The sequence below is a fragment of the Tachypleus tridentatus genome, chromosome 3 (assembly GCF_004210375.1).
Source record: "Tachypleus tridentatus isolate NWPU-2018 chromosome 3, ASM421037v1, whole genome shotgun sequence".
Lineage (NCBI taxonomy): Eukaryota > Metazoa > Arthropoda > Merostomata > Xiphosura > Limulidae > Tachypleus > Tachypleus tridentatus.
In genome coordinates this window covers 106,464,872-106,485,976 of record NC_134827.1, presented here as the reverse complement: position 1 = coordinate 106,485,976, position 21,105 = coordinate 106,464,872, and the positions used below count along the sequence as shown (strand labels likewise).

The 21,105-nt window shown below is 33.1% G+C and overlaps 1 protein-coding gene across 1 annotated transcript; it reads left to right on the top strand.

Moving 5' to 3' along the window:
* The first annotated feature begins 545 nt into the window (after nucleotides 1–545).
* LOC143247681 (pseudouridylate synthase TRUB2, mitochondrial) lies at nucleotides 546–21,105 on the top strand. Its single transcript, XM_076496071.1, has 8 exons — nucleotides 546–640; nucleotides 1,089–1,222; nucleotides 1,537–1,653; nucleotides 4,615–4,695; nucleotides 8,482–8,625; nucleotides 11,906–11,978; nucleotides 13,287–13,423; nucleotides 18,514–21,105. Exons 2-8 carry the CDS (start codon nucleotides 1,099–1,101, stop codon nucleotides 18,813–18,815), a joined length of 978 nt encoding a protein of 325 aa, XP_076352186.1. The 5' UTR covers nucleotides 546–640; nucleotides 1,089–1,098; the 3' UTR covers nucleotides 18,816–21,105.

Below are 21,105 nucleotides of genomic sequence, written 5' to 3'. Positions count from 1 at the left end.
ATTAGTGTCTAACAACTGTCAAGATATATTTTCATAAATAAGACATCTTTGACTTTTGTTTATCGCATATCACTTCTCATTTCTCGTTGTCCGGAGTTCAAATGCCTGTGGTGCACAGAGCACAAATAATTCTTTGGCTCCTCGTTGGTTCTACAGTTAGTCTGAGGATTTGTAATGCTAAAAAATTGGGTTTCAGTACTTCTGATGAGCAATGTACAAATATTCCTATGTGTATATTTACACTTAGTATCAAACAAATAGACAGTTACTTCTCGTTATGTACGGTTTCTTAATTTTTGCAACGAAGATAAGGTAATGTACTTCTTGCAAAATTAGTTTGTGTCAATAAATTATCGTAATCTTTTATATTAATTAAATTATTAACAAATTCAATTTCGTTATTGTTATATTAGGCTTACTTTTTATATATCCACGTTCCAAATAATACTAAAAATTGTATACATATTTATCTAAAATATTGAATGTAAGTAATGTTTGGGATAGACAACTGTATTTTTTTAAATATGTTATTATAGGTAAATTGCACGTTTGCAGAGAAAGAAGTATAGTGCAGATGTCACTTATTAAGCTGTAGTACGTATCGAGAAGAACTTTCCATGCATTAATTCGTGGTTGATATGTATGTAGAGTAATAAAACTTGATTAATAAAATCTTTTGTTTTTGAAATTTATATAATTAACATTAAGATTGAAACTAACTTCTACTGAAAGATTAGCACCTTGAAGTTCTGATGTAGTCTAAGTTTACTTTTTGTTCTGATACAATATGAAGTTTAACTTAAATGGATCAAATTCACGAAGACGATTGTTGATGCATTACTGCTATCAGGCCGATTTATACCCTAAACTGTTTTTAAAGGGAACAATTTATATTCAGATATTTATCAAGCATTCACTTTAGTTAAATTCTCCTAAATTTATTTTAGCTACCACAAATGAAGGCAATTCATTCTTAAATAAAGGTAAACCCTTGTTAGAAAAATAAATCCCAGCTGAATGTATATACATGTACGGCCTGTAATCCTACCCTAACGACATTAACGTGATATTAACTTTTTGTTTTGCAGTATATGAAAAATGAGAACCATATGTAAAGCTGAAGAGGCTTGGAAACTTTTAAATGGTATATTTTGTATTTACAAACCAGCTGGACTAAGTATATACAAAGTCAGGGAAATTTTGGTTGGAAATATTGTAAGAGGTAAGAGATGTATTTATAATTCAGTAATTTGTTTGAACTTCATAAAATAGTTATTTTTATAGTTGTTTGTGCAGGTATGAATACTTTTATGACAATAGGAACTCCTTAGCCACCCCATTCTTAAAGCTGTAGTGTGATAAGTCGTTCTTTTACGCCATTATTTCTATTGGATGGATCACAGATTTCACACATTCTGTTGGAATGTGAAAACTGTTTGTCTCTGCAGTAATTAGCTTCTGGAATTAGTATTGTTAATTGATACTTGAGTGTGAAAGTGAACATTTCAGAATGTAATGTGTATCTTATTTTCACAGACTTGAATTCAATGAATGTACGACCACCTCGTGATTATGTAAAAATTGAAGGCTCAGTGGCTAGTGGGAAAGGTTTAATTGTATCTACAATTCCAAATTATGCAGACCATATGTTAGGTAAGTGTTTCAAATGATTTCACTATGTAGTACTGTAATGAATATAAACTTTATCTCCAAATGCTGTGTAAAATAAAAATAAATTGACATATGAAAAATATTAATTTTGTTAACTTTGATGGTATGCATACACTTTGTTAAATAAATTCAAACGTTATTGCCAGTTTAATTTACATTTAGCTGGAACATAATATTAAAAAGTTCCATTAATTTATAGTTTAAAAATGAATTCTTGTTTAGTTTGACAAAACTTTTATTTTTGAGCTACTGGTTATTTTTTACTTTGATAAATGATACTTTCCATACAGAATAGGTAAATTTAACCCACCCCTGAAGTATGACACTACACATACTCAGTTAATAAGTTCAGAAGATTTGGCATGCTTTAGTGTATATCATAATCACATTAGAAAACAACAGAAATTGATTTTTCAATAAATTACTTATACTAAACATTTGTTTTGTATTTACTGAGCCTTTACTTAGTCATTCTGAGTACGAAGATATTTAATATACTTATTTTCACTTCACAGTTTTCGTACTATCTGAAATCTCATAAAAGAAATCAAAAGTTTTATGTGGTGTAACTTTATATTTCATGTGTTACTTTTTACTACAGTAACATTAATTGTAAAGTGAAATGAAAAGTTAAAGAATTCTGCTGTATGCCCACGTCTTTTCTCCATCGTTTGTCCTGAACACTCTGTGGGTCAAATTGAGCTCGATTGGTGCTCACACAGACTCAGACAAAGCCAACCAATCATTGTCATATAAATACCAAACTTGTACTTTTGGTTCACGCAGTTTCATACCAACACAACTGTAGGATTGTGGCCAGAACTGTACATATGTTTTATTTCCTTTGCAGAACTAAGGAGACATTATATGTGTTATTTAATTTATTTTCATACATAGTATATTTTGACACCAACACAATAACGTTTGGATAACTGCCAGAACTGTAGGCTCTTTTTCTGCTTTGTCATGTTGACAAGGAGACATGATTGTTCTAAGTCGTATTGAATTAAATGTACTCACACACGCACAATTACATTTGGTACTTTCACGAGTTCCGTCAATGAAAGCAAATCAGTGTTCGGCTTGAAGAAGAAAACTATCAGTGAAAATCATTGTATTCAGGCACGTTTAGTAAAGGAAAAGTTAACACTCCTATGAAAAGATGTTTCTAGTCCTGATTTCTCCAAGCCCGTTCCCCTGGTGTGGTTTCGCTAGATAGTAGATAGGGACAGTGGGAATCTCGTTAATCCATTAATTAATGGATTTAAATGGCAATTTCATTTAAATACAAAATTATTAGCCTAATATTAATAACCTTTTCAAGTTGCTCTGGGGCCTATAAGGCCTCACTTTTCGTAGGAGTGTTAATAAACATCAGATATTACTTTTTATTAAATAAAACAACAGATAGTTAGGGTGTCTGATATGAAATGAATGTCTTTTTGTTTTGTCTGAATGACTGTAGATTTTGTTGCCTTGTTGTTTTTGTTGAGGGAGGGGCTTTTCTCTAGGTGAAAAACAAAAAAATCACAAAAGTATATTTTTGCTATGACTGATTTCCTTTCTTTTTTTCTTTTCTTTTCTTTGAATTTCGTGCAAAGCTACACGAGGGCTATCTGCGCTACCCGTCCCTAATTTAGCAGTGTAAGACTAGAGGGAAGGCAGCTAGTCGTCATCACCAACCGCCAACTCTTGGGCTGCTCTTTTACCAACGAATAGTGGGATTGACTGTCACCCTATAACGTCCACACGGCTGAAAGGGCGAGCATGTTTGGTGCAACCGGGATTCGAACCTGCGACCCTTGGATTACGAGTCGAATGCCTCAACACGCTTGGCCATGCTGGGCCGAATGACTGATTTAAATGAGCAGTCATGTTGTAGGAATGTGCATATCATAAGACTGAAATACCATCTAAAGAGTTTTAAAATCTGTGTAACGCATAAAGTGTCTGATTTTTTACACTTGAGTTGCTCCTGTTAGATATATACATATAATGACAATGAAAAATACATGTGAAACACCAGAAATGTAACATTTTAATTTTTGATCATGACTTCTTGTCATCAGTGTTGTGGCCTTTATTTTCACTAGTTGCTTAAGTGATAATTTATTTAGGTTGTAAATATGTGTTTTAGAACACAAGACATTTAATAGAAGCTGGAATAAAATGTCCTGAAACCGCTGTAGTTTAACTACCTTTCTATCTCAGTTATAGATACGTTAAAAAAATTCTGTTTACTGCTCAGAGCTGAATAACAATGACCTCGGTCAGTGAACTCTAAGGTAAACTATCTATGGCTACAAAAAAATAAATAGCCTTGTAAAGATTTTATTGTAATAAAAACTATTGGTCACAAACATGTCCATCAAATAAGACCATAACTGCTTTTAAAGCTATAACATGATGGAATATACTTCACCTATGGGTTTGATGAGCATTCAGGTTAAAAGTTTAGGAGGTTCAAGAATTTATAATATGGCATCTCAGCACATGAAGTTTGTGTTCTTATTTACTCTGAAACACGCAACAGGGAAGTCAGAAAATATATGAGAGAATTCTTACCTCATTCCTCACATACCAAAGAGAAGTGAAGATGTAGAACCTGTTTGATTTAAGTATTGTTTTTTTTTGTAAGTAAGAAATTAAAGCTTAGATAACATAAACATTTTAATTATAAACTGTGTTTTAATGTTACGTTTACTGAGTACATTAATTATACTATTGTTTAATTAAATTTTGAATGTTAACTCTGAGAAGAGGTCACAACATGTGCACTTTGACCTTGTCACACATGTAGGACTAGAAACTAATTATTAAGCATATAACAAAAAGTTTATTTAGAAATAGAAAGAAATATAAAAAAAACACTTTTAAAGAGGCTTTTGTAAAGGTTGGTGTTATTCATAATTTTACTTAAGTGATTGAAAACTTACATTTTAGTGACAGGCCCAAGATACCAGCCACAAGATGTCCGCCTAACTTGGATTACATTTCTTGGACGGTCTGTTTCTGGAGTTGTAGGTGTGTAAACTTTTCTGTATAAAACAATTTTTCATTTGATGTGGTATACATAATTTATAGAATGTATAGAAAAACAAAGGTACCTTTCCACAGAACTGTTTTATGAAATGTGTGTTCATCTCTGAAACAGAGGTAGAAATTTTTCAAATTCATAAGACATCTGGTCATGGAAGCTAGCACTAAATGTTACATACCCAGGGAAGCTAGCACTAAATGTTACATACCCAGGGAAGCTAGCACTAAATGTTACATACCCAGGAAAGCTAGCACTAAATGTTACATACCCAGGGAAGCTGGCACTAAATGTTACATACCCAGGGAAGCTGGCACTAAATGTTACATACCCAGGGAAGCTGGCACTAAATGTTACATACCCAGGGAAGCTGGCACTAAATGTTACATACCCAGGGAAGTTAGCACTAAATGTTACATACCCAAGGAAGCTGGCACTAAATGTTACATACCCAGGGAAGCTGGCACTAAATGTTACATACCCAGGGAAGCTGGCACTAAATGTTACATACCCAGGAAGCTGGCACTAAATGTTACATACCCAGGGAAGTTAGCACTAAATGTTACATACCCAAGGAAGCTGGCACTAAATGTTACATACCCAGGGAAGCTGGCACTAAATGTTACATACCCAGGAAAGCTAGCACTAAATGTTACATACCCAGGGAAGCTGGCACTAAATGTTACATACCCAGGGAAGCTAGCACTAAATGTTACATACCCAGGAAAGCTAGCACTAAATGTTACATACCCAGGGAAGCTGGCACTAAATGTTACATACCCAGGGAAGCTGGCACTAAATGTTACATACCCAGGGAAGCTGGCACTAAATGTTACATACCCAGGGAAGTTAGCACTAAATGTTACATACCCAAGGAAGCTGGCACAAAATGTTACATACCCAGGGAAGCTGGCACTAAATGTTACATACCCAGGAAAGCTAGCACTAAATGTTACACACCCAGGGAAGCTGGCACTAAATGTTACATACCCAGGGAAGCTGGCACAAAATGTTATATACCCAGGGAAGCTGGCACTAAATGTTACATACCCAGGAAAGCTAGCACTAAATGTTACATACCCAGGAAAGCTGGCACTAAATGTTACATACCCAGGGAAGCTGGCACTAAATGTTACATACCCAGGAAAGCTAGCACTAAATGTTACATACCCAGGGAAGCTGGCACTAAATGTTACATACCCAGGGAAGCTGGCACAAAATGTTATATACCCAGGGAAGCTGGCACTGAATGTTACATACCCAGGGAAGCTGGCACTGAATGTTACATACCCAGGGAAGCTAGCACTAAATGTTACATACCCAGGAAAGCTAGCACTAAATGTTACATACCCAGGAAGCTGGCACTAAATGTTACATACCCAGGGAAGCTGGCACAAAATGTTATATACCCAGGGAAGCTGGCACTAAATGTTACATACCCAGGAAAGCTGGCACAGAATGTTATATACCCAGGGAAGCTGGCACTGAATGTTACATACCCAGGGAAGCTAGCACTAAATGTTACATACCCAGGGAAGCTAGCACTAAATGTTACATACCCAGGGAAGCTGGCACTAAATGTTACATACCCAGGGAAGCTAGCACTAAATGTTACATACCCAGGGAAGCTGGCACTAAATGTTACATACCCAGGAAAGCTAGCACTAAATGTTTCATACCCAGGGAAGCTAGCACAAAATGTTACATACCCAAAGTGTAAACATGGAAGAGAGGACAGTTTTCACCTTGTTGTAAACTGCATGGTTTTCTGATTATGTTGATTCCAGGGACTTTTAAACTGCATGCTTTAGTTTAAAAAGTTAATGATTGGTCGATAGTACTACAGAACTTTACTCATAATTGTAAGAAAAGACCTTCCAGTTGAGATGTAACTTGTAAAGTTAACACAAGTTGTAATTGACTTGGCAGTTAACATTGTTACTTTATAACTTCATTCAGTTTCAAATGTTTATTTAACTGTCATCAATTGGTAAATGTGTTAATAAAAGAGTTTTTTTTAATTTCTGTGTTAAATAACAGAAACACTACTATGATCTCTAAAGCTATGCTCTAAGCTTGTTCGTTGTTCAACATTTAGGAACAGTGAATGATTTATTTATTTAACAATCACTTGTTGCAACAATACTTCTTATGGTTTTTCAGATAATCAAGTGTTATTATGGTTTGTATGTCAAGATGGTGAAGTATGAACTACACTTTAATCTTGAGACATTACCCTTAGGCCTGTTATAATTTTAACATTATATTTGTATGTAGTTTCTTAAGGATTTTTGAGAATAAGAAAAGTTACAATGATAATATTTGAAATGTACTGTGTTGGTAATATCCAATGTTGGCAACATGTTTCAATCAGTTCAGAGGTCATCAAGCCACCTTGGACACAACAAACATAGAGATGATAATGCTATGTTTCTCAGTCAGTGAAAGAAGATGTACAGGTCCTTCTGATTCTGAGAGCCCTCAGCCTCCAGTAAAAGTGGTTTATTACATCTTGAACACTTAATTTTGATTGTTTTAAGTATTGAATAAAGGCAGTTTTAGATTATGGTGAATCTCACTCTTTCCCACAATTCAGTCAAATTGGAGGAAACATTTAACTCCATATTACATGTTTCTTCTCCGATCTCACGTTATCTGCTGAATCCCACTACCAAACAAGTTGAAAATATCACAAAATTTTGTATGATTAATGGTTGAAAATGTACAGTGAGAATGATAGTATATACATGAATCTAGTATTGTGGGATACCACACTAGGACTTGGTTCTGAGTTAACATTGCAATGTACCATGAGTTTTGCTTCAGACTTAATTTGGTACAGATATTTTTCTCTCGCTTCAGCATTCAGAAATATTCTGAAAATAAACTTAGAAGTTGGCCAGCACCTAAATACAAAACCCAGTGTAATATTATTTAATAAAAACTCTGGTATAATTCTATTTAATAAAAATGCAGGGTGATACTATTTGATGAAAACCCAGGTGTAATTCTATTTAATGAAGACCACAGTTTCACACTATTTAATGAAAACCCCAGTGTAATACTATTTGTAAGTGTATAAAGTAAAGATCTGGATTTTTCGTGTACTCTTTCATGTTAGTTTTTCCTTTGCTGTCTGTGTTTGATTAATTCTTTACAAAAACATTTCTCATGAAGTTACTGCCTGTTGCTGTATTTCCGTGTTAACTGTAAGACATAATAGTATCTGAGCAATACAACTTATGCTATATTTGTCCATTTTAAAGATAATTATGTAAGCCTAGATTTCTCAAGTGAAATAAATACATATGTAGTGAAATTCTACCTGATATATGATTTTTTTCATCAAAACTTAGTTTCGAGTTGTGCATTTTGTGATGCTATTTAAACAGAAATAAGACATTTCAAACATTGTAGATGGTTTTGATTTCATTGATAAATTCGGTACACTACCCTTGATTTACCTTTTCTAACAGGTGTCAGTCATATTATAAATAAACTCTTTATGACCTTCAGCAGTACATTCACAACTTTAAAAGTGTGTAGATTTTTTTATATGATCAGCAGGTATTATTGTAATGCATGAAAATCATGGTAGATCACTTGAGTAGTTAACAAAAAAAAATGTGGTTTTGTAGTTGAACCTTTAAATTAAAAGGCTCTTGTAATGTTATATGTAAGTTTGATTTTTTCGTGTATTAAATGCTTTAAAGAATTTCTTGGCATCATGCTGAGAAACTGGTTTGGAATATATTTTTATCTTATTGTTGCAGTAATGGCAGTGAACAGAGGAAATAGACTAGTATTTAAGTATCGAGACTGTAAACATTTACGTAGGTTTGAATTGAAGGGAAAATTTGGTTTGGCAACTGACAGTTTCATGGAGGATGGCAGAATCATAGAAAATGCTACGTACGGTGAGTGAGATAGTCCCTAAACCCCAGTGAAGGTGAGATTTAGTCAAAATATAGATGAATTCATTGTGTAGTTTTATGCTTAAAATAAACAAAACGAAATACATGTAAGTGTGCATGTTGTGCATTGAAACATTGAACTTTCTCTACGGTTACCTGATAACAGTGAACTTTCTAGATCTACGGTTACCTGATAACAGTGAACTTTCTCTATGGTTACATAATAACAATGAACTTTCTCTACGGTTACCTGATAACAGTGAACTTTCTAGATCTACAGTTACCTGATAACAGTGAACTTTCTCTATGGTTACATAATAACAATGAACTTTCTCAACGGTTACCTGATAACAGTGAACTTTCTCTACAGTTACCTGATAACAGTGAACTTTCTCTACATTTACCTGATAACAGTGAACCTTCTCTACAGTTACCTAATAACAGTGAACTTTCTCTACCATTACCTGATAACAGTGAACTTTCTCTACAGTTACCTGATAACAGTGAACTTTCTCTACAGTTACCTGATAACAGTGAACTTTCTCTACAGTTACCTAATAACAGTGAACTTTCTCTACAGTTACCTGATAACAGTGAACTTTCTCTACAGTTACCTGATAACAGTGAACTTTCTCTACAGTTACCTGATAACAGTGAACTTTCTCTACAGTCACCTGATAACAGTGAACTTTCTCTACAGTCACCTGATAACAGTGAACTTTCTCTACGGTTACCTGATAACAGTGAACTTTCTCTACAGTTACCTAATAAAAGGGAACTTTCTCAACGGTTACCTGATAACAGTGAACTTTCTCTACAGTTACCTGATAACAGTGAACTTTCTCTACTGTTACCTGATAACAGTGAACTTTCTCTACGGTTACCTGATAACAGCGAACCTTCTCTACGGTTACCTGATAACAGCGAACCTTCTCTACGGTTACCTGATAACAGTGAACTTTCTCTACGGTTACCTGATAACAGTGAACCTTCTCTACGGTTACCTGATAACAGTGAACCTTCTCTACTGTTACCTGATAACAGTGAACCTTCTCTACGGTTACCTGATAACAGGGAACCTTCTCTACGGTTACCTGATAACAGCGAACTTTCTCTAAGGTTACCTGATAACAGCGAACCTTCTCTACGGTTACCTGATAACAGGGAACCTTCTCTGATTACCTGATAACAGGGAACCTTCTCTACGGTTACCTGATAACAGCGAACTTTCTCTAAGGTTACCTGATAACAGCGAACCTTCTCTACGGTTACCTGATAACAGGGAACCTTCTCTACGGTTACCTGATAACAGGGAACCTTCTCTACGGTTACCTGATAACAGCGAACCTTCTCTACGGTTACCTGATAACAGCGAACTTTCTCTAAGGTTACCTGATAACAGCGAACCTTCTCTACTGTTACCTGATAACAGCGAACCTTCTCTACGGTTACCTGATAACAGCAAACCTTCTATCTGCTCACCTCACTTTGTCCTCTTGATTTTTCAAAGTCATTAAAATAAGTTTGTCGTAAAATAAGTGTAACATTAAAAAGTTTTGTGAAGATAAAATTTTTAAGGAAATATAGTTTGTTGGTTTCTTAAAAATTTTCAATGGCTTGCAGTAACATCAATACTAGAAATGCATGTTTTGTAGTGTACTAATTTTTTATGAACTTGGTCGGTTCAGTGTCGAAACTTTAGTCATTGCTTAAGATCACATTAGCCATTTTGTTACACCGTCGGTATAATATACAGGTTAAATATTTGTGTTATAACTTTGATACAGCACGTGTATCTTCACATAAACTTGTTAGATTTGTAGTAAAGGTTACAAGTATTTTGTGCAGAGAAAATCAGATTTGTTAATGAAATATTTTTGCTAAAGATTTTGTTACTAGTCTGAGTGCACAGTGATTTTATGTTATGATTAAAAAACTATACTTTGTTCAAAATATCTCTATTATTTACATATTCTGTAACATATCCTGAATACATTTCAAACATTTGTTTTCAATAAGATAAGACTTTACATCTTTTGTTACTTTGAAGACCCTATCTATGTGGGGTCTGTCACTTGACCAACCTTGTAACCATTAGAAAAAATTAGGATAAAAACATGTAAATTATGCTTTTTTAGTTCTAAAATAAAAAAAACATATTACAACACAAAAATACAAATGTTTTGTTTAAGTAGCTTACGTCTCATAATGCTATACATTTATTATTACATTAACCTTCCAGTCATACCTGGCTAACATTAGATAACTTGTATTCACTCAGAGCATGTACACTAGTGTTACACATCCAGTAATATAAAACTCACCTTTAGTCCTGTCTTGGCTGTACTTTAGTTGAATAATATTTTGTAATATACAGTCACATTTCAGTTATTGTATGTTATATACACATATATATAGATTATTACTATTTAGAAATATATTATTAAACTTATTTTTGTTAAAATGTAGAACAATAAATCAAGAAATAAACAATTATCTTTTCCCACTACAACCTTTGTACTTTGCTGCTGCTGGACATGGGTTGCTAAGCCTGTTAAACTTTAATTCATGGAGGATATCAAACAACAATCATAAATAACTACACTGATACCATAGAATTCTAATATAATTTATTAAGCTTATTAACAAAGATTTATTTAGGTTTTAAAAAATATCTAACTTTGAGCAGACTAAAAACCCAACCTAACTCCTTCAAATCTTGGATCAAAAGAACGTGGTATCCTTTTCACAGATAAAAATAGCTAAACAAACTACTGTGGGAACATTCTAAACTGTTGAATGGTTATTCACATGTCATATATTGAAGTCAGTGTATACAAAGGAATGTTTCCAAAAATGGAAGAGGTGAGCAGGGCCTCTGTGTTTGATTCAGTACATAAGTCACATCTCAGCAAATTAAAAGGATACAAGGTTTTTATTTTATATCCTAGCTTGTCAATATTAGTAATTTGAGTTCCTAATTTGTATAAAACTGTGGACTTTTGAATTCAGAAATTACCTCATATATAATATTAAAGTTTGAATCATAATCTACAGTTAGATACCAAACTTATTGACATAAATTTATAAAATAGTAGTTTAATAAAATTTTGAATGCAAGTCAATAAATGCAATGACGTGTCCTTTGACTCGTGACCCGTAATGGATGGGTTTCTCAGTGGAATAACATTAATAGCAGTAATGCTTGTTTTGTAGTACAGAATTACTGACTTATTGATGAACTTGGAGAGTTCAGTGTTGAAACATTATTCATTGTTTGTAGATCACATCAATCAGTGGAAGATAGACCAAGTGTTAGCAGCCATGCAGGCTTCTCACCAGGCTGAAATGTTCAAGTAAGTAGATCATAGATTAGTCTATAATATGTGAGAACAGAATAGTATTTAACAATTTTGATTTGTAAATATTGTTTTGAACAAGTGTTTTATAGTAAACATGAACAGTTCTGTAGATAAATAAAAACAGTGAAACTTTTAAGTTTCTTGAGTCAACCAAAAAGCCTGTATGTAACCGTGATGGTTACTGTATTAAATAACTCAGCTTGGTTTAATTATGCCTGATAGTTAGGGCATTTGACTTGCAAGCTAAATGTTATGGGTTTGAATCCCAGCCTTATACATGCTTGAAATTTCAGCAAAATGAGGCATTATAATGTTATAGTCAATCTCACTTTTTGTTGGTTAAGAGTAGTCCCAGAGTAGATGGTGGGTGTTGTTGACTAGCTGCCTTTTTGCTAGTCCATCACTTCAAAATTAGGGATAGCTAGTCATTGATTGAAACTCAAAAGTGTATACAAATGTTTCATTATGATAAAAGTCACAGTTTTCTTGTTTTAATTTTGCTACACACTATCGTACAATGTGTGTGAAAAATACCACTCTCTAATCAGCTTTTCAGTCTCTAATCTCTAATGGAGTTTTTGTCTGACATTTTTTAAATTGATTTTTATTGTTAATTTCTTCACAAGTGTTTACCATTTCTGTATCCCAAATTTTCTTTCACTACTCTGGTAAGAGTTTAATAGAGTGTATAGAACCTATGGATATATAATTGAGAATAGTTTCTAAGCCACTGGAATTTTTTTAAATTCTGAAAGATACATGTTTTTAATGTATAATTTACAGGTAAAGTTTTAACCTCAATAAATAATATATACTCACTTCAAAACAAACCACAAACAGAATAGAATTACCATGAAAACATCTTCAGCACATGTAAATGTCTCATGATGTCCAAGTTACTGAATATTCTGAGAAGGAAAATAATGTTGGAGCTTGAAGATTGAATAAAGGCAATTTGTGAAATAAATCTTAAAAATTGGATCAAAATGCACCACAATGTTTTATTTGGATTACGACCAAACTTGAAAGACTACTTACTCATTCTGGTAGCTTAATGACTAGCAGGTTGTTTTATAAGGAAAAGGTTTAGCTCGTGATCTACGGTGGTGCTACGACTATCTTGCCTGAGAAGTCCGTGTTACTTTATAACTCTTAAAAACAGTGTACGCTTTTATCCTGTTTTAGTTTCGCATTAGGTTTAAAATGTATTTGTTGTAACTTATTCTATAAAAGTTACAAATTGTACTTTTAAAGATCTGGATTACTTATTGAATCAAACCCTGTAAATAACTTTGTTTTCAGATACTCGGGGGTAAGTCTTCAAAGTCAAACAGCATATGAACTGGCAAGTCTGGGTCTGATAAGACCAGCGGGAAAGTCTGCACCATTAATTTACAGTATACGTTGTATTCATTTCAAACCTCCAGACTTCACTATAGGTATGTTCTTTTTTTTAAAGATATCACATTTGAGATTGAATACAGAGAATGTTTAACTATTTCTTGACTTATTAAAGAAATGTGTAATTTCTTATTTTACTACTTTGATAAAAATCTGTAAGAAGCAGCACTATTAAGGTTGAGGCTCGTGTAAGTTTGCGGTTCCTCTGCTTTAGTCTGTGACAGGGGCGGCTAAAGTTGCTTAACGTAAGAGTTACATACAGTAAACTTCGGGTGTTTGAGAGTCGCAAGATGTGAACAAATATTACACACACGTTTTTATTGTTACATGTACATTTTGTTACATACATTTTATGTAAATAGTAAATACATGTACGTAATAATATTTATTAATGTATGTAGTTTTTAAACTGTTAATCTGTATTAGTTTCAATAATCACACATATATATACTAAATGTTTTCAAAATCCTGGCTGATTATTGTTTTAACTGTATTGAGCGTATTTAATACGGTAATGAACTATGGAAACATCTAAGAAAAATATACAAATCTGTATTTCATTAACATTAAATGAGGCTGCTAAAAATGAAAATGAAAGAGGTAAAAACAGATATTTTTAATGATATTTATTTGTCTTTGTAAATATCTGGTCAAAACATAGAGGAAAATATGTAAAACAATAAAATTAGAGTTATTTTAATCAGATACCACCTTACAAAATTTTAGTCTTGTCTTAATAATTGTCTGACACAAACAAACACTAATACGATTATCAGACTATTTACTACTAGTAAAGGTCTTTTGAGTTTCCGTCTTGGTCGTGAGTCATTGAAATTCCAGCTGACATGTTGTTAAGGCTGAAGGAATTAGCTCCGTCAGGTGTTGATTTGTAAGGACTGCACGATGCTTTGACGTCACAAACTTCATTACAGAGTACAGTGATTCACAGCAGTATGTTGTGCTGAAAATTGAAATGAGTCACACACTGGTTTTCTTCAGGATATTTTATTTCTAGAACTTACTTTCAGAGAGCTCAGTTGTAGAATAGGATTTATGGATCATCTTTAGATCCAGGTCCACCTGTAGTTCTATTAGTTTTATTTCTACAACAGATGATTCTGTAATCAGAGGTTCGAGAATTGGACAACCATCACTGATCACATCAACCATGAATGGATTTACAAGAAAGGTGAAGCAGGGCTTCAGCTTCTGAGAGTCCTCAAATCTGTCTATGAAATTATCAAGCAGTCCTTGTAATTTATCTTTGTATTCTTCCAGTTTGTGATCTTTTATTTTAATATCATGGAATGTATTTACTTTCCTTTTGAGATTTGGAAAGTAACTGAAGTTTCTTGACAATGTCTCTTTGAAAAAGTCTTATTTTATTCTGAAAGCTGTCAGGATAAGATCAGATACAATCTTATCCTTCCCCTGGAGTGCCAAGTTGAGAGTTTGTAAATGATTCATTATATCAGTAAGGAACATTAGATCTTGCATCCATTCATTATGTCCCAGTTGAGGTTAGAATCTTTTCTTTTCTTCAAGAAAAGTAATAATAGGCTCCAACAGATCCACAAACCTACTAAAGACATTTCTGGTAGACAACCACCTTACAATGCAGTAGAAAGAGGCATCACTGGGTTTATCTTAAAGCTCCAGTTCTTCAATAAAATTTTTGAACTGTTGGTGGGTTTTCCCGTTTAAGCGTATGAAACTAACAATTTCAAGAACAAATTTCATAACATCTTCATACTTAAAGTATCTGGCTGCCAAGTGTTCACAATGAATAATACAATGAACAGGGAGAAACTCTGGAAAGATGGAATCACTTCATAAGTGTAATAAATCCTGTATTTTTCTCCACCATTGCAGGTGCTCCAAGGATTTAAATACATTTACTCACCATGAACATTAAATTTATGTTTTAATCCAGTGGGTTATCAGTTCATACCCAGTAAATAATTATAAAGCTTGAAATATTTTTATTTAACTTATATTAATTGTTAAGAGCTCAGCTAACATATTTCCACAAGCTCCACGTTATATGTCAGTGAGCAGCATGTGGCTCACAAGCTGCAGTTTGATCACCTCTGGTCTATGGTATTAGATAAGTTTCCTGTTTGTAGAAGGGCCTGAAATGTGCTTCCATTTGTAATGTTAAAGACCTTGAGCCTTCGAACTTTAAGTGATCTTTTTCACAAATCATATTTTTAGATAATGTACAAGGGTGGTAAAAATCTTGTGTGAAGAGACTGAGAACCTAATTCATTATGAAAGCCATGGTTGATTTGTTTATTTTCAATTTTTACTAGTTTTTGTACAAGCTTCTGCTAAGTCAACAATTTATGTGCAAAATATTGAATGAACTGTGGGTTACAACTAGAAAACCATTAAAGCACATGATGAAAAAGTATATATGACATTTTAACAGAGACATGCAAGTAAAAACATATATTTTGAACAGTTTACAATTATAACCATTTATAAATTTGTTATAATATGAATTTTTAAGTCTCTTGCTTGGCAGCATTCTCACCACAGTGATTCGAGGATTGTGTTACAGAAAGGTAATGAAAAAATAAACACCTGCCAGGTGTTTCTTTACATGTATTTATAAAGTACACAAATTTTACTACTAGTACCTACTGGTACGTTAAAACTCTTAGATAGGTCTATTTGTCTGTGTGTTCCTTTTAGATTATGTGTTACTGGATAAAGACCTCTTCCATCTGTTATCAACTCCTGGATAGAACTGCTCTGCTCCACTTCAAGAAGTGGTTGTAACCTTGTCGCTCGTACATTAGCAGTATATCACGTCAACTTAACTTTGTTTTGTTTGAATGTATAATTTTTAATATTTGGTGCTTGTGGTACATTTTCTTATTTTAATTGGTGTGTGAAATAATTCTTTAAGCCAATGATGTCAGAGCTCTTACATGATATAAACATGTATGAAACAATTCTAGTCTGAGTTCTTGGAATGGTTATCTCATGATAAATTGATCCAGCATGGCCAGGTGGGTTGGAGGCGCTTGCATCATACTCTGAAGGTCGCTGGTTTGAATCTCTGTCACAACAAACATGCTTTTCTTTTCAGCCATGGGGGCATTATAATGTTACGATCAATCCCACTATTCGTTGGTAAAAGAGTAGCCCAAGAGTTGGGGATGGGTGGTGATGACTAGCTGCCTTCCCTATGGTCTTACACTGCCAAATTAGGGACGGGTAGTCAGATAGCCCTCTTGTAGCTTTGCATGAAATTCAAAAAACAAATAAACTCTTAATAAATTAATCATTTTAATTCTTTCATTACTGGATGGCTCAAATCCAACCAACTTGTAACCATGAATGTATCCATAAGAGTAATTATACTATGACTTTTGATAATGTTCACATACGTTTGCAGGTTGTTAGTAAATACTACAAGGCTTTCATACACAAAATATCAGGTTTCTAAATTAAAATATTCTTATTAAAGATTTTTCTCATGATTTATTTCATAACCTCTATAACTTCCAAGTAATTATCAAATGTTAACTTGTTACCATATCCAAAGAGTACAAAACTGAGCTTTTAACCTTTACAAAGTGACCTGTCTCAGGTATGTTTTAGTGGACCAGAGTTTTGTAAAATACAATTACAATTCAATTATAATACAGATCAGGTTGCATACTTATTTTTATTAAGATATTGAACAGTAAATAAGGAAGTAAAGCCAACAATTATATCTTCTTGTTACGACCTTTGCACTCTGTTGCTGCTTGTCACACGCGTAGGATGGGAAACAAAATCTTTCCACGTTTTACACATGCATTATAATTACCAAAAAAATAAATTACTATATTTATACCATAGAAATGTGTTATAATTTATCAAGTGTAACATGAATGTTTGTCTGTAAAGAAAGAAACAATGCCATTATATTTGAATACAGCTGGGAAAACCACTTATGGGGGATTCTGAGCTTTCTATTGGTTATTCACATGTCGTATATAGATATAAGTGTATAAAAGGGACTGTTTCCAAAATTTGAAGGAGGGGGGGGACTGCTGTGTTTCATTTCATATATTAGTTATATCTCATCACATAGAAATGTTAGTGGGTTTTCAATTTATATTCTAGCTTTTAAATGTCTGTAATTTGAGTTCCTAATTTGTACAAAACTGTAGACTTGGTATTTTGACATCACAAAACATCTAATTTTAAACAGTGCTGCATTCAACATACCACACGTCTCACTAAAATCTATATTTAGATGTGTTCTTGTAATATTTTCTTTCAAATTAACTCATATAATCTACAATTTGATTCTAAACTTATTGACATAAATTTGTAAAATTGTAGTTTAATAAAATTTTGAATGTTAGTCAACAAATGCAATGACATGACCTTTGACACATGATCTGTAACAATAGGGTTAACACCAGCATTTTAAATTTTTTTAATAAAAGAAAAATGTAATTTTACACACAGCTAGACTTCAAAATGTCATGTGAATATAGTCCTTCCTTAACTTGTTGACTGCCAAGTATTTCAGCTGCTACAATACAACTCTAATGCTTCTTCATTTTGTAACTTTTTCGTGACGCCATTTTGGATCGAAAGTGAAACAATTTGTAAGTAGGTCAAATGCATGTGTGGTGTTGACATCTAGCGTTGAAGTTAGGTATTGTTGAGAACGAATTAACTCACCCGTAGCACTGTGTTATCGATCAGCTTGGACGAGTTATCTTGTCTTACGGCACTGAATAAGTTAAAGCATCAATATTAAAGAATCTCTTGTATAGGTTTTGTAGCTTCCACCAGCTGTTGGTGTCAGTGCTTTTCTAAACATGTTAATTATCTGGTTTTTTTCCTCTACAGCACTGTGGAAAATATAGCTAATGGAAAACTAAAGTCACTGCAGTAGTTTAATTCTATGTAATTTGAAACTATCAAGTATAGTGAGGACTTATCTTTTTCTAATACTGATTTCATCTTAGCAGTCAGTCTGTTTATGAATTTATTTCTGTTGGAAGAAAGAAGTAATGTGAACAAGGTTTATGTTTTGACAGGTTATTAAATATAAAAGATGTTTACTCAAACCTGCATTTATTTAACATATGTTGTTTTGTTTTGTTTTAAATAGAGTTGAACTGTATCAATGAAAATGAACTCTATCTCAAGCAAGTTGTTCATGACTTAGGGTTAACACTGAAATCTTGCGCTGTGTGTACTCAAATTCGTCAAACCCAGTATGGCCACTTCACACTAGATCATGCCTTACTGCGGAAACACTGGACTTTGGAACATGTTCTGAACAATATCTTGTATTCTAGAGAGCTTGTTATGCCTGAAAAAATTACTCCTGCGTCGTCAAAATTACAGCTAATTAACGGAAGCAGCCAAGACACCCAGACCTCTGCAGTGTCTCCTTTAAGAAGCTTGTGACTGGTCTCTAAAACCTAAGAAGATAAAAACTACTACAAGAAGTATTGTCATATGTATGCTAAGTTTAAAAAGAAACAGGAAACTATTATTATACATTTTTAATATACACGTAATGAAAATAATTGTATAATAATAATTATCTGTAAAAAATTTATATTTTAATGATGGTTTTTTTTTTGTCCCACCCCTGAGAAAAAAATAATAACAAGATGCATTCCTCGTGGTCTGTCAGTTCGAGATTAGAAAATAGTTTTTCTAAAACTGAGTTTTTGTTTCAAGGTAACCTTTTAGGCTAAAGTCCCCATCAAGCTCAAATGTTTGTTTAGTTTGATGAAAGTTTATTATTAAGTATAACTTGAAGGATAATATGTTGAGCAAATTTTTTTAAGTATATGAAATATCAAACATGTTTTGTTTGTTTTTTTAATATAGAAATAAAAATCTGACCAGATATTTTGTGAACTTTCTTGGTTCGAATAGTTTGTAAATGATACAAATTGCCATCAAAACCCGTAATGCATATCAAAGGTTTTCAGTCACCTCATGAAGTTTAACAAGTCAGTATTTAATGGTTAACACTGATTGCAAGACTAGTTAATAGAGTCACTGTGAATTTTATAAATTGGAGAACATTAAAACCAAGCCAACAATTCATTGAAATCATCTCAAATTCTGGGTCCCTCCTTATCAGATTTCAGAACATGCTTGTAAACACAAAGCATGCTGTGAAGATACACCAGTTACTTGTGTATAATTTAAGATAATTTTGGTTAGTTGCCCTCTTTTATATTACCTACTTATAATTATTTAATTTATTATATTTGATGTTGCCTTTGATCAAATACTTATTTACAAATTTGTAGGTGGTGCTCCTTCACTTATATTTATTATTATAGTTAAGTTTTATATTCCCTTTCCTGTATATAGTCAAACAGAGTTGTCTCTCGAGTATTTTTACTCATGACTCCAGCTTGCAACCCGTCTGATTAACTGTAATGATATTTTTGTGGTGTGCCAAAATGACCAATGAACATGGTGCTGAGGTCTTTGTCATGGTGACTATAGTTGTTTAAATATGTAAATAAGTCTATCAGATGTGTTATCAGTATTATTATTAATGTGTTATTAAGTTTTAATCTCATTGAATGGTAGCAAATGAAAGAGACTGACTCTTAAGGATATAGAATTTCAGGTTTGAATATCACTTGAAACTTGTTTGGAGTTTACAAGATTTTTAGAACTGTTGTATAATTAACCACATTTTATGGTTATTTGTGAAGTGCTGTTTTCCTATTTTCTTCTATCAAGGTTATACCATTGCTGTAGGAATCCAGTTTCTGAGTTATTAATCTATTTGGCACTGATAAACAATGTGTCCAAAGCACATTACTGCCTTGCCATTTTTAGGGTTTCTGGGCAGGCCCCCTTAAAACTGATTTGAGATTTAATACTATGAGATTGAATATTGAGCCATTTTAACTACATATACAGTTGTAGCTACAAGTGTTGGGAAAGAGTTGTCAGGCCATGCCTCACTGGCTCTACCTCATCCTGCGACCCAGTATGTTGCTGAGTTACAAGGCTAAAGTTCAATGTCATCTGTAGAAATCCAAGATTCAAAATTTTGAGTTTGATTTAACTTATTTGTGAAACTTCTAATGAATCCAGTGTTTATTAATAACTCGTATTGGCATTTCAATCATTATTAATGAAAAATAAAACATTTGTTCAGAGATAAAAATGTAACTTCTTTTTTTGTCTACAGTGAAATTGTAATTTTTATTATCCTCAATTATTCCAACTAAGTCCAGTGAGAATAACCACTTGTTCACATGTGATGAATTAGAAGTCACCTACTTTCACTGTCCACTCAGCTCTACTTTAAAATCCAGTCACAAAACGTTTCCAAATTTCTCATTAGCAAACTATAAATTGTCATTTAAGATGTTTATTTAATAATTTGATGATACACTCTGGTTCAGATAGAGGGCACTGTCAATTGTTGAGTGTATGAAACAGATATGTAATGTTTTGCTGTTCAGCAAAAATTTTATTGTCCTTTTTCAATTATATGTTTTAAATAATGTAATAAGATAGCCCCTGAAAGTAATACTGTCAGAAAGCTTATGCTGAACTTTCACTGAACGATAAACATGTTGAACAGCCTATCCTGGAATATTACTGATGTCATAAACAATGGAAAAGTAAAAACATTATCGGTGATTCTAAATACGACATCAAGAAATCTGTATATGGAAAATTTCAATTAAAATCACAAATTTGATTACAA

What these genes read in the sequence shown, in the direction of transcription:
- LOC143247681 (XM_076496071.1), top strand. Translation starts at nt 1,099, where the DNA reads ATGAGAACCATATGTAAAGCTGAAGAGGCTTGGAAACTTTTAAATGGT. An exon ending in TTATGCAGACCATATGTTAG is followed by an intron (nt 1,654 to 4,614) that starts GTAAGTGTTTCA and finishes CTTACATTTTAG; the next exon opens with TGACAGGCCCAAGATACCAG. An exon ending in ACCTCCAGACTTCACTATAG is followed by an intron (nt 13,424 to 18,513) that starts GTATGTTCTTTT and finishes TGTTTTAAATAG; the next exon opens with AGTTGAACTGTATCAATGAA.